A 14026-nucleotide genomic window follows, 5' to 3' on the forward strand; every position below is an offset into this window, starting at 1 on the left:
GGGCGCTTCCGTATTCTAGGAGTAATTGCCCAGGACAGTCGTTGATGCTTGTTTAGGGAATCATCATGAGACCATGGCCAATAGTACTGAAGCAGGGATAGCTCAGAGACAGAAGTTTGTTTATTCCTTGGACGTGGCCAGAAATGTGCAATCCACCACTCATGTCAACACTGTTTTCGGCACAAACCCAAACATAGCACCCCCTTGCCAGTTTCTATGAAGTACAAAGGTTTTCTGTCTTTCCAGCTAATTAAAAGATTTCTGCTAGAAGCACAGCTCCTCTTGGCTTATCCAAACCAACACACTGAAAGCTCAGCTGCAGGAGCTGTGGGTATTTTTGGGTGGAGACTCCAACCCCCACAAAAAGCCTTATTTGTATTCAGTTCTCTGTTGTATAGAATGCTATTTAAGGCCCTCACTCCTGGGAGACACTCAAAAGTCATTTCTTGTAGCAGTGTGGCTAACTAGGTGAAAAAGAAGGGAGGTGAAGACACTTCCAAATCTTACCTGGGCAGAATCACTACAGAATTTCTTTTCAGAATTGCCAGTGTCCCATTGAGCTGGAAGGCATAACAAACCTATTCTCTCCAGGAAGCTCTTCCTTGCACCTTCCTCAGGCTGCCTGGGATGGTGTGGTTACTTCTAGCTCTTTATCTGCAGCTTCAACTCTTCCCTTTCTACATCTAAAGTGGTAGAGAAAAAGCGGGGCGGGGGGTGGGGGGGAAAGGCCCTCCCCACACTCTGTACACTCTACAAAGTTGCAACAGTTGAACTCCTCAGCCACCGGGGGTTTCAGGACAGCTGAAATCCCTCGAGTTCAACAGGAACTGGGATAGTGACATCAACTTGCTTTTCATGTGCACCATGAACAGCTTTGATGGAGAGAGAGCACATAGCCAGAAATCTGAACTCTGCCAGTATCTAACATTCCTTTGGTTCTGTTTGGCTGCCTCTGGCCACAATGCTTCGCTGGGGGACACCTTCTGTCAGGTCATTAGTTGGTAACACAGGCCTTTGTTCTGAGGACGCGTGAATACAAATGCAGATGTGTTAAGTGCTTGCGTGCAGTGAATATTAGGGAACAGTGCAAGTTACCTACCTCCTAGTGATGGAAGCCTGGTCGACATCTCTTGCAACCCAGGTACTGATGGTCCAGCAGGTGTCTCGATCCTGCCTACCCATTTATACGTGTGGCAGTTTACAGAGAACAGAGCGAACCACACCAGGCTGCCCAAGGCCCCATCCAGCTTGGCCTTGAACACCTCCCAGGATGGGGCAGCCACAGCTTCTCTGGGCAACCTGGGCCATTGCCTCACCACTCTCATGGGGAAGAAATTCCTCCTTATGTCCAGTCTAAATCTGTCCCTCTCCTGTTCATAGCCCTTCCCCCTCATCCTATCACCACAAGCCTTTGTGAACGGTCCCTTCCCAGCTTTCTTGTAGCACCTTCAGGTAATGGAAGGTCGCTATAAGGTCTCCTTTGAACCTTCTCCAGGCTGAATGAGCCCAGCTCTTTCAGCCTCATATGGGAGTTGCTCCAGCCCTCACAGCATCTTTGTAGCCTCCTCTGGACCTGTCCAAACAGTTCCATATCCTTCTTATGTTGGGGATTCCAGAACTGGACACAGTACTCCAGGTGAGGTCTCACGAGTGGAATAGAGGGGCAGAATCCCCTCCCTTGACCTGCTGGCCACGCTTCTTTTGATGCAGCCCAGGATAGGGTTGGTCTCCTGGGCTGTGAGCACACGTTGCCTGATTATGTCGAGCTTCTCATCAACCAGCAACCCCAAGTCCTTCTCCGCAGGGCTGCTCTCAGTCACATCATCCCCCAGCCTGCACTGAAAGCACAGATTGTCCCAACCCAGGTGTAGGACCTTGCCCTTGGCCTTGTTGAACCTCATGAGGTTCACATAGTCCCACTTCTCCAGCTTCTCCAGGTCCCTTGGGACGACAGCCCATCCTTCTGGTGTAACACCTGCACCACTCAGCTTGGTGTCATCTGCAAATTTGCTGAGGGTGCCCTCGATCTCAGTGTCTCTATCACTGATGAAGATATTAAACAGCAAAGGTCTCAGTATGGACCCCAGTTGTCACGGATCTCCATCTGGACATCGAGCCATTGACCACTACTTACTGGATGCAACCATCCAACCAATTCCTTATCCCCCAAACAGTCCACCCATCAAATCCATTGCTCTGCAGTTTGGAGAGAAGGATGTTGCGGGGTTCTTAGGATTGTTGGGCTGTCGGCGTCCCCTCGGGCAGGAGAGCGTGTTACCTGGGCTCAGAAACGGTGACACACTCGAAGAGCGTCCTGGACCTTTCCCAGCTCGCCGTGCTAAGCATTTTTCAGATGTTGTCTATTCCGAATTGCTTAGTTTTTAACTTCAAGTACTCTTTCTTGTATGAAAATTATCTCTCATATTGTGAGAGCTTTTTTCTCAAAGCCTGAAAGTCAAATCCAACTTTTTGTCACCAGAAGATGGTGCTGTGAAGTGCGCTTTGAAAAATGGCTATGAGAACCACCACTGATTGTAATTGTTTTCCTGCCTTGAGAGCCTGATATTAGAGGTGTATTTCAGAAAGGCTTTATTTGGTTGAGAAGCTGATGAATCTAGGCAGGATTTCTAACCTTTACAGCAGAGCTAGTGGTTAGTTCCACAGTCTTTCTTTGGAACTGGAATTCCTCTGGAAATTCCTGCCGGTGCTCCTAGGCGTTTAAAAACAATGACCACTCACAAGAATACTGGTAACCAGAGTACCCCTCCTAAAATTAATAAAAAAAATAATTCCTTATCGCAGTGCGAGCCCTTGAATACTACAGGGATCTTCCTGCCTGTGTAACTTGATTTTTTCATCAAATAAAGGCCATCCTCACACTTAAGAGCAAGGGCTGTCCCTGACCTCTTGCTCAGAAAAAAAGCATCCGTCACTTACTAAAGGGCAAATGTCAGCCCTGGGTCTTTTGCTCTTCCAATGACCGTTAGATAAACCCTTGTTGAGGAATTTTTAGACCAAAATGGGCACGGATATTTAGACGTGCACAACCCAGCTTTTGCACCAGAATTAAAGCTAACTTTGCAGAAGAAGCAGCTACTGTAGAGGACACGATGTCCTTAAGGTTTCTCTTTGTAACATTAGGGAGGTGTTCTGCCTTGTGCTCCTCTCCTTTCTCACGGGTAACTTTCCTCGGTAGTCCTCGATGGGTTACTTTGGAGTCTATCAAGTTGTAGACCAGAATGCTCGCATAGCTGCTTTCCATGGGAAAGTATAATAGTGTATGTAAGTAATGGTTGCTTGTTGCTAAAGGAGAATTGTTGAATCAGCTTGTTGCACAATATCTTGTTTCAGCTGAGGTAGGTATAAATGTGTTGTGAACTTTGATTAAAACGTCTTCGCTTGATCATATTGGTCGTGTGTTGTCCCTTATTCCTCCGCAAACCCTAATGAAATTAATACTTCCTGGCTCTTGGGAGGCCTGTAGAGTAGAGGGTGCTCTCGTCCACATGACAAAAGTGTCCTGAGATATTGTTTTACTGGAGAAACACAACCAGGCTCATCAGTATCTTTTTCTTAAATAAATTTTATTCCAACAAAAGAATTTGATTTCACCATCAATAACTAAATACCTAACATACACAAACAAACAAACGGCACTTAACACAGTTTACGTTTCTCAACAGGCAGACAAAGAAGCTCGTCTGCTTCAGCTCTAGGAGTCTATGTGCTGTTTTCCTGCTTGAGCGGGAGGAAGAAGGGATGTTCCAGTGCTTCTTGCAGAGTAATACGCTTGGCTGGGTCATACTCCAGCATCTTTTCAATCAAGTCAAACAGGTTGTTGTGGTCACAATCGTCGCACGTCATGTATTCCTTTGTGAAGATAACAAAAAAACACAGGCTTCCAATCTTAGAACTGCACTTGGAGCTCCACTGCCCAGAAGCATCTTCCCCGTGTAATCTTACCTTCAGGGCTTTACAGCGCCTTGAGACGTATAGCCCAGCAGCACTGTGTTCATCCCAGTCCAGCCGGCCATTACAGAAATAGTTCCGTTTCCTTAGTGAGACAACTCTCTTAATCATTTGCTCTGGCAAAGGCCCCAGCAATCGCTCCATCATTGCCAGGTGTTGTTTGTCATCATTGGTCTGGAGGGAAGTCAAGAGAGACATTTTTCATTCTTGGCTGAGTGGAAGTTATCAAGAAGCACACACCAGCCTGATTTCTTTTTTGTCTGTACCCGGCAACCAATAAGCTGAACTTGATCAAGGGAGAACAGAGAGGCTAAGTTCTCTATTTCCTGAAAGAAGTTACAAGCTACTGGAGTTTCTCCCCTTCCCCTTGCCTTGGTGGGTGTTTCTTTTCTTTCTTCTTCACGTTCAACTTCAGCAATACTGTTAAGAGGACAGGATTCAGGTATTTGTGTAGTATTTGCTGGTGGTGATAGATGAAGCCACATCTGGTAGTAGGGTACCTTGTAAATTCCAAAAGTTAGGAGGACAATCCTTCCTTTCAAGTCGCTGTCAAAATGTCTACTGGAAGCAACTTGTCAAAATCTGCTGCTGAGAACATTCCTTGGTGCCTACACCTTCCGTTCTCTTCAACTTGGCATTACAGAAAAATGCAGCTTGCTTTCTTGCACAGACCATTCCTCTCAGTCCCCACCTCTCTGTAGCCTTTGTTCAGCATGTTGGGGAGTGTTATACATGCTGCACTCTTTTGGGTCCATAGTTCCCTACCGGAAATACTAAGACTCCCAGGTAGTATTCCAGGAGAGTACATCCTACGCTCCAAACGTCGCACGGCTGGGACCATCCGAGCTCTGTGAAAAGATTCAGGTTGTTCATGTTTAGACCAGGCTGCAAACATTCAGCAGCTGAAGCAAGACATCAAACACTTCTCTAGCTCCACTCAATAGCACACGAGTCTCATACGTGAAAGGTCAGCCAAAGAAACCGCCTTCCACTGACCTAGGACCACTTCGGGAGCTCTGTACGGTCTGGTAGTCACCAAAGTGCCATGATACTCGTGATCATATGTGGCGCACCCAAAGTCCACAATTCTGATGTCTGCTTTTCTCAGCCTGGGTTCATTGCATTGCTGAAACGAACGGCGATGGGATGCAAGTGACCAAGTAAACACAGAGGGTGGCTGAGGAGGAGGGAGGTGGGGAAGAGGACAGCAGCTTACCAGTTTGGGGTTGTACTCGTCTACATAGTCAGATGCCACAAGGACGATATTGTCTGGCTTCAGATCAGTATGTGTCAACTTCTTCATATGCAAAACTGCAAGAGAATTCATACAGTTAGTGGGTTCCGCAAGCAAACTTTATAGAGCAAAGAAGGCACATACTTACAGTTGACAGAGGTGCAGATCTGATAGGCCATGCGTCTAATGTCGTCCAGGCTAAACGGCTGGAAGCCGTTGCCTCTCATGAAGTCAAAGGTGTTCAGCCCCAGGAGCTCAAAAACAATGCAGACTTGTCCGTGGTACTTGAACCATCCCAGCATCTGGACACAGTGACTGCAAAAGCAGGAAAACACGTGCATTGCAACAGCAAGTTGTGCAGCGCCCCTACATACACTGTGTGTTACAGAAAGTGGCGCTGAAGAAGTCTCCAAGCCAGAAGACAGCACAGTCAGCTTTGTGTGCTTACTAGGCATTGCTGGGGTCTGATGCTTTTAAATCTTCCAGCACTTTTATTTCATCTCGAGCGGCTCTGGAGTACGAATCGATACTTTTTGCGATTTTCACAGCGACGTGCTTGCCTTTCCTGAAAAGACAGGTTTTAACAGAGATGGGAACAATGGGTACTTTTAACTCAGACTCTTGCGTAATTATCACCCCATCTGCCTTGTTCCTAACACTGGAAACCTTCTGGGAAAAGGGCACAGTAACTTCCTGTAACCCAGAGTCATCTATGCACAAACACAACTAAAACTTCATCTTTACGTTTTGAAAACCCACTCGACCCTTTAAAGAGCGGTGTCATTCTTCAAGCCCCTTTCATTTCTCTGGGTGCTGGGCTAACACTGGAGAAACTTCTCCACTTTCCAGCCTAAGACAACTCTTAATCAAAAAATGAGAAGCCGCCTTCAGTCCTCCAAGAGGTAGTAAAAATGTCACTGAGGTGTCAAATACCTTCTGCGGGGACTGGAAAGACAACTTCTTTCCAAACTATGTTGGACATAGCAAAAGTGCAATCAAGCACAAAATATGTTTTGATTTATAGTGCACACTCAGAACCCAAATGGCGCTGCCTCCTTGCAGATGAGGCTTCAAGGGAAGCTACACAATGTCAGACACTGCTCGTTATCCAGAGCTGGGTGGCACAGGGCCCAAGACTGCCCAGTGTGGGGGCTGCAGCTGCACCCCGTGCTCTCTCCAGGCCGCCTCTCCCCATCAGCCCTGACCTTCTGCAGAAGGTGCAGCCTTCGCCTCATCCACCAGCCCTGCACAACCCTCGTGTCTAGGGGCTGCTTTTAGCAGCATGAACCAACGTACACTTTGGTTTGGCAGCTGAGGTGGCCTTAGAGAAATACAGAGAGCGGCACATGAGGAGGCAAAGAGAAAGCCTGATAGGATCAGAAGGCACTTCCCAAACCTCACACTGGGAGTCCCAGTAAGAAAAACAACAGGTGCTGAATTAAAAGACTTACGCTTCGTGATCGATGCATTCCACTACTCTTCCATAACCACCTTGACCCAACACGGCAACAACTTCGTCTGTAAAGAAAAGGACTCCTAATCACCCAGCTGGTCGGGTTACTCAGCTGTTAAACAGCCTCACAAATAACCAACAATAAACAGCGATAAAACAAGCATTCTGAAGGACTCGGTACTATCACAGGAGGTTGTTCTAGGCTGTGCTCTAAATTGTAAATATCTGGTCTGAGAGATGTTAGCGGATGACTGCCTTCAAAGTACATTTACGGGGATCCGATTCCAGCAGGTGTATTAACTTCATTTTTGGTTTTGGGGGGGAGGAGGAAAGGCCCCCAAATATACTGTTAATAGTAGTTATAATAGATTACGAAAAAAATACCGGTCCCACCCACAACCAGAAAGTCAAGAGAAAAAGAAAAGACTTCAAAACCCCCTCATATCTTATGCTAAAAGAACTTATTCTGTCTGAAAAGATAAAAAGCATTGAAAACAATTCTATACATCTTGCATTTAGCACGTCTCCTCTCCGACAGATCAGGTGACCCGCCTTGTCGTCCTCCACTCTCCTGGTTCTGCTCCTTTGACAACTCACCTGGAACGGCACCAAGATTGTCCAGCCAATCAACAAACCCGAGTGAATTCAGCTACGAATACAAAATGCATTCAGCAGGGAGGCAGTCGGGCACCCAGATCCGCGCCAGGCCACAAACGGTTGGCAGGAACAATTTCCAATTCAGCCCCCGGCAAGTCACAGGGCGCATTGTTTATGTTCCAGGGCAGAAAGGTCTCAAGGAACATGTTATCAGATTTGATACTCTCAGTGGCAAGGCAGCAGAAAACTACAAGGGCATTGTTTTCCTTTTACAAGATTGGTTCCTTGAATTTTCCTTCAGCATTTCAGTGCATTTAATGCAAAACAATTCAAGAATTCTCTTCTATGCATCAAAGGTGTCTTTTAGAAGTATCTTCCAGAGATAGAGGACAGAATGTTCTTCTATATTTCTATATGAAACCATCTGTTGGCCACATTGAAGTACTCCTCTAAAGTAACTGAAATTAAATCACTAGTCTGAGTATTTGATAGAATTGTTTGGTTCATCGCACACAGCATACGCATTTACTTTAGGCCATCTCAGCCTAAGACCTTACGTTAAAACTCCTACCTGCAGCTTTTTCAGTAGTTAAATACGTAACCAGAACAACTGCCCCACTAGCGGGCAGACGTCATACATATCTGACTCTATAGATTTTTCAGCCGTTCTTAGAACATCTAAATAAACATGGTTTTACAGAAATAAAACCCAGATGTGATCTCCTCTATGTTTCCACAATACCAAGTTAAAAGAAATCTTCCACTAGAATGGGTCACATCTCCTGCAAATATTCATAGAGACTGGGCCTTGCCTGCAATTCCCTTCCGTGACCACTCGTCCCGCTATGATCCAGTTTGCAGCACTTGCTCTCCACTGCACCACTTCCTGATCTCACTCTCTTTATAGTTGTCTTGCTTCTTTCTGGATCCAATTTCTTGTGCTTGCTCTCCGGTGCACCACTTGCTGATCTCTCTGTCTTTTTAGATCTCTTCTCTCTTCCAAGATCTGGTATCTTGCACTGATTCTCTGGTGCACCACTTGCTGATTTCCCTCTCTTTGTAGCCCTCTTGTAACTTCCGAGGTATGGATTGCAGACCTGGTTCGTTGGCACAGGACTCGCTGATCTCGCTCTCTTTTTAGCCCTCTTGCCACCTCCAAGAGCCAGTTCGTTGTGCTGGGTCTTTTCTGCACTGCTGGCTGATCTCTTTCTCTTTCTAGCCATGTCACATCTTCCAAGATCCAGACTTTCTTTTTGATCCATGTCAGGATAATTGGTTTGCTCGGAATGCCACGTCTGTAACCAAGATATACCCAACGGTTTCGATTGGAAGGGGCCTCAAAGCCCACCCAGTTCCAAGCCCCCTGCCATGGGCAGGGACACCTCCCACCAGACCAGGCTGCCCAAGGCCCCATCCAGCCTGGCCTCCAGGGATGGGGCAGCCACAGCTTCCCTGGGCAACCTGGGCCTGTGCCTCACCACCCTCATAGGGAAGAATTTCTTCCTAATGCTCAATCTTTCCCCTTCCAATTTAAAGCCATTCCCCCTCCTCCTATCACTACGTGCCCTTCTAAACAGTCCTCCACTGCGTTCCTCCAGGCCCCCGTCAGGTACTCTAAGGCCACTATAAGGCCTCCCTGGAGCCGTCTCTTCTCCTGACTGAAGGAGCCCAACTCCCTCAGCCTGTCCTCACAGCAGACGTGCTCCAGCCCTCGCATCATCTTTGTGGCCCTCCTCTGGACCCGTCCGAACAGTTCCATATCCTTCTTATGTTGGGGATTCCAGACCTGGACACAGTACTCCAGGTGAGGTCTCACAAGAGTGGAATAGGGGGGCAGAATCCCCTCCCTTGACCTGCTGGCCACGCTTCTTTTGATGCAGCCCAGGATAGGGTTGGTCTCCTGGGCTGTGAGCACACGTTGCCTGATTATGTCGAGCTTCTCATCAACCAGCAACCCCAAGTCCTTCTCCACAGGGCTGCTCTCAGCCACATCATCCCCCAGAGACTGTATTGAAACCACAGATTATACCCTAAGCAGTTAAAAGTGTCAAACACAACTGCAAATAGCCCAGCCCAGCCTGATCAAGGTTTTAAATCAATGTGTCAGCTTTTAAATCTACTGCTTGTGCGGATACCAACTCATGAATCCTGTGTACAGTTTAACAATCACTAAATTTTAGCCAGAAAAGGCCTACTTTTAGGTTTACTCTACAACACTGTAGTGTAGAAGATGACATCTGAAACAAACCACACAAGATGACCAATATACTGAAAAATGGCATCTTATACATGTTTATTATCAAATTCACATTCCACTATGAAACAACAATAAGTGCAAAAAGCAGATGAAAACACACCATGAAGGTCTGTTCAAACACTGTGTGTAGTCCCCTCGTGTAACAACCAAATGAGGCTCAAACCCACCATTTTCCTTCCCTCCCTGCTGCTGTTTGACTCCACTGGACTTTTAACTTTGACCACAAGTTATCTTGACCATGCAGGTTTCAATGAGGTTATTAAAAACGGCAAAACTAGAAAGCTATATACTTGTGCTTGGTTTAAGCCATCCTGAATAAAGGTAGATACTACAAGAATTTCCTTCTGTCTCTTTTAACACTCACAAGCACGGCTAAGTCTGTCCTTTCTAGCATCTGTTTGTCTCGAACCTGCTAGATAACAGAACCTTTCCGATGTGCAATTCTCCATTACTTCCAGTTCCACCTCCCACTCACCCAAATGACACTTGTGCAGCATCAAAAGATTTTGTGCAGAATCGCAGCTACCTTAGTCATGCAGGTTTGTCCTCCTGTTTGGGAGGCAACAGAAGCCACATCAGTTCCTAGAACGACAGCAACTTTTAGTATGTTCTCAGAAACATGTATATGTTATTCAAAAACATTTATTTTTTTAGGTTTTGGCACAAACCAGTAAACTTTGAAGAAGTACCAGTTTTCCCTGTTGCTGCAACCTAGGCACAAAATGCCTGTGACCACCCAAAGGTATAAATGCATGACAGAATTTCAGCAATGCTGCACCATGCATGAACCAGCTGGATAAACACACAAACACAAGGCAATACGGATGCTTCCATTTTCTCTGCACGTTGTGTAAAGTATCTGGTGCTACATTATCCTACAGAAAACAAACAGACAAACCAATCTCTTGACATATCCACAATATTGTTTGAACTGAACCTGCTTATGTTGTTGGACTATCGAATACGTAGCATCCCAAAGAGAAACATGCATTTAATTAATGTGCTTTTAGATTAACTTTAACTGAAAACACATCTGCCAAAGGAATTCTGATTTAGTTGATTTGCAGCTTCTGCTGCTAATGCACAGAATGACCCATTGGCAGGAGTTCTCTAAGGAAGCTTGTTAGAAACACAGTGTAATACCTTCCAAAACTGATCTGTAGCTTACACGTATCCCTAGAATAAACACATATAAAAGGACAAGCTTTTGATATGCTGTACACTTCTCTGTCGATACCAAACTTTTTTTGATCTTTTATCAACTCATTCCTGTTGTTCCCCTAGAAGTTACAAATACACAGCAGACTCACCCATCTGAGTGCACTGGAGAGCAAAATTGCTTCCCCCATTCCTCTCACTCTTGCCTTATTTAGCCTGGTAAGACCCATGTACAGCTAAGTACAGACAAGCATAAATACTTACATGGAGAAATTAAATAGTTTTCTTTTAAAACCAAAATTAACCCGTATATAGTATCTAAAAATAAAATTCACCTTTTATAAGAGTAAGATTTTGCTTTGTGAGCAAAAGGCAGCTCCAGGAGTTCCTGAATATTACTGTGCGCTGCTGACAGGCTATGTTTCTGCTGAGAAACCCTGTGCAAGGTTGAAGTGGTTACTCCTTTTCCCTTTACAAAAGATGACCATTATATCAAAGAGTCATCAGAAGATCTACAGAACTGTAAAAGCAGAAAGGCCACATTACAAGTTTCCTATAAACCAGGTTAAGAGGCTTTCTTTCCCTGCCCTACTCCATTCAGCCCTGCAGCAACAACGGTGCTGATGATGTTACAGCAAATGCGTATAATCACACCGATGCTTCACACGCAGACAGGTCCCGGCTATGCCCCACAGACACTGACACAAGCAAGGTAAACTCTGTTCTATCTAATTATGTGGAAACGAAACTTTAAAATGATTTTAAATGTTGTTAGTTACAGAGAAAAATTACATTAAGAATCTGCTCCCATTAATGTCACTGGAGAAGACCCATTCCTCTGAGGGATTTTGGGCAACCTTTTTTCTTCTTTAAGTTACACTGTAACTATCATATATTACTCAGTCAGGACTAGAACCCTGGGCAGGAAGGAATCCAAAAAGCAGCAGGGGCAGTAATATTTTGCCGATTACCACTCAGATATCAAATTTCCAAAATGGACTTCTCTTTTGAGATGGAAAGTCAACCTCAGCTTTCTTCAGAACCACTCTCCATCATGAAAACACAGGGTTCCAAGGTAGACAACACTAATATACGTTCATTAAAATGCTACAAAGAACACTAGCTTTCATATTCCTGTTTCTGAATATAGACTGGTAATTTTTGCTTGAAGTCTTTGTTACAAATTCCAGCCTAAAATCAGAAATAAGTGAATTAAAGGCATGAAGTTTACTGAAGAACTCTCAAATATACATGTCTACCTGTTGAGAGAAGAGTCAGGTTACTGATTTTCCAACACTTGTCTTGAAGTAAATGCTCCCTGCTCAGGTCAAATAAAAAGAAACCCTGAATCAAGCATCTTGGTTTTATTTCCCTTCTAAAGACTGAAAAGTGCCTGAGATGGTTATTTGTCTGCGCAAAAATATCCTCATTTAAAAAGATGTACAGTTCACTTTGGAAAGAGGTCTTAGCTTGACATTTTCACCCTAACTACAGTTTCCTGCTGCTTAATTCTTATTCATTGCACCTTCCTCTGTGTGCTTCAGAAGTTCTGGAAAGAAATTAACTTCCGTGAATACCTCAGTAGCACAACTGCACTCTCTCAAAATATAAATCCTGGCCATGAGTTTCTGTGTTTGTAAACAGATTTTCTTGCAGACAGTTAAAGGTTCTCTCCCTTGAGAGGAGTTCAAAAGAGCACAGTTTCTGAAACGGAAAATACAAGAATTAAAAAAACTTTAAAAATCCAAGTTTTCATATTTGCTTGCTACAGAGAGGAACTTGGACCAATAATGCTGGTCAGACTGATTGTTATGTTAATATTATATTTAAATGATACAGCCTGATTGAGAACAACTAGTAAAATACTATGGTTGTATGGCAAAAAAAAAAATAGAACAGCACCTGCAGGACAGTTCAACACATACAGCTGAAAAGGTAAAAATACTGAAAATGTCTACAATGGTCTTTTGTTTTTGCTTAAATTAAGACAGATGCTAAAGGGGGGGTCTCAAAACTAAGCTTTGGTTTCTTCTAAATTTCCACAAAAGCCTTCTTCCTCAAACCCAAGCAGTGTTCTTTTTCACCTTGATCCCAACGCTTCTCTCTCCCACACCTCGAACATACACGTGCCTTCTCCAACTCTTCTGTAACACATCCAACGATGCCCGTACTGGATGTTTTTCCCTCATGTATCACTTACTAGAAGTCAACCATTTTTCAGACCAGTCAGTCCTCCTTTAGGATACCCATTTTTGATGACTGTGTGCAAACTGGAGCTCCCAATACTCCAATCATTGCTGGAAGACTCTGGTTCCTTCTCAGACCTGCCATGCTACCTGCATTTAAAAACACAGCTGAATCCTGTCTCCGCAAGGTAACCTCTGGCCCCTGATTCTTCCTGTGGTCCTGTGTCTCGGGGGGCTTGATCACCCTGGCAAAACCCAGCTTCTTCAGCCTGTCCACGAGGTTCATCTTCAGCTGGCCTACGTCCGGAGCATTACGGGAGGGCTTTAGGCCATACAGTTCTTGCAAGAATGTTTCTGCTGGTCGAGAAGCGAGGAAATTTTCTGAGTGATGCACTCGAGGCTCAAATGGTGGAGGGGAAGGACAAGGTGAACGAGAAGGAGAATTTGGTGGAGTAGAAGGAATGGGGAGAGTTCGAGGGGGCTGCTGCAAAGGCAGTTTTTCTAATACGGGGCTATCATAGACCTTGGCAGAGATGCCTCGTTCTTGCAAAAGTTTAGCCAGACTGCTCGTGCTGCTGAAGGTAGTGGTTGAATCTCTTCTGTTGGTGAGAAATTCTCCAATACTAAACCTGTAAGAAACAGCTGGAGTGCTCACTACTGCATTTCCAATACTGCTGCCAGTATTTCCAAGTGAAAATGGGGCACTCATCGAGCTGAAATAAAATAAAAACAAAAGAGAGAAGAGGCAAACATTAGATGTCTTTACACTTGCTCTGCTCTGTATTTGCCTTTTAGCACACAGAAGGCTCAAGGAAACAAACTATGACGGTTTCAGAATTATTGTTCTGCAAAATATTTAGAAGAAAATACTTATGTTGACAGAGAGGTTTTGGTGTAAGTACCAAGGAATTTACCTTCTATGGTCAGACAGAATATCAACATAGGTGTCCAGTAATAACTTAGTTTAAAACAATTATGACACAATCAGGGGAAAAAAAATCTGGTAGTATTAAAATTGTTTTTACAATAGGTATAGGGTACAAGGCATTTGCTATTTAAGAGTACACATTTACTTCCTTTAGGTTAACTCTCACTGTAGAGAACTGCAAATTTCTCTGTTGTAATTATCACTTATTTGTATGAGTAATATCCTCAACATAAGAAGGATATGG

General features: G+C 44.6%; 1 protein-coding gene and 1 pseudogene across 3 annotated transcripts in view; both read right to left on the minus strand.

The window, feature by feature from the left end:
• Positions 1 to 3565: 3565 nt before the first annotated feature.
• Positions 3566 to 8973, minus strand: LOC138722494 (dual specificity protein kinase CLK1-like; annotated as a pseudogene).
• A 546-nt stretch (positions 8974 to 9519) lies between these two features.
• Positions 9520 to 14026, minus strand: part of TRAK2 (trafficking kinesin protein 2) — a 28050-nt gene continuing 23543 nt past the window's right edge. For 2 of the 3 annotated variants that reach the window (XM_069860827.1, XM_069860828.1), the window contains one exon: positions 10037 to 13567. In XM_069860827.1, coding sequence (XP_069716928.1) covers positions 12895 to 13567 — 673 coding nt within the window. In that variant the 3' untranslated portion in view covers positions 10037 to 12894. Of the gene's footprint in view, positions 13568 to 14026 lie in introns of all 3 variants that reach the window. The other variant, XM_069860826.1, reaches the window with a different exon arrangement.

The sequence above is a fragment of the Phaenicophaeus curvirostris genome, chromosome 7, assembly GCF_032191515.1.
Source record: "Phaenicophaeus curvirostris isolate KB17595 chromosome 7, BPBGC_Pcur_1.0, whole genome shotgun sequence".
Lineage (NCBI taxonomy): Eukaryota > Metazoa > Chordata > Aves > Cuculiformes > Cuculidae > Phaenicophaeus > Phaenicophaeus curvirostris.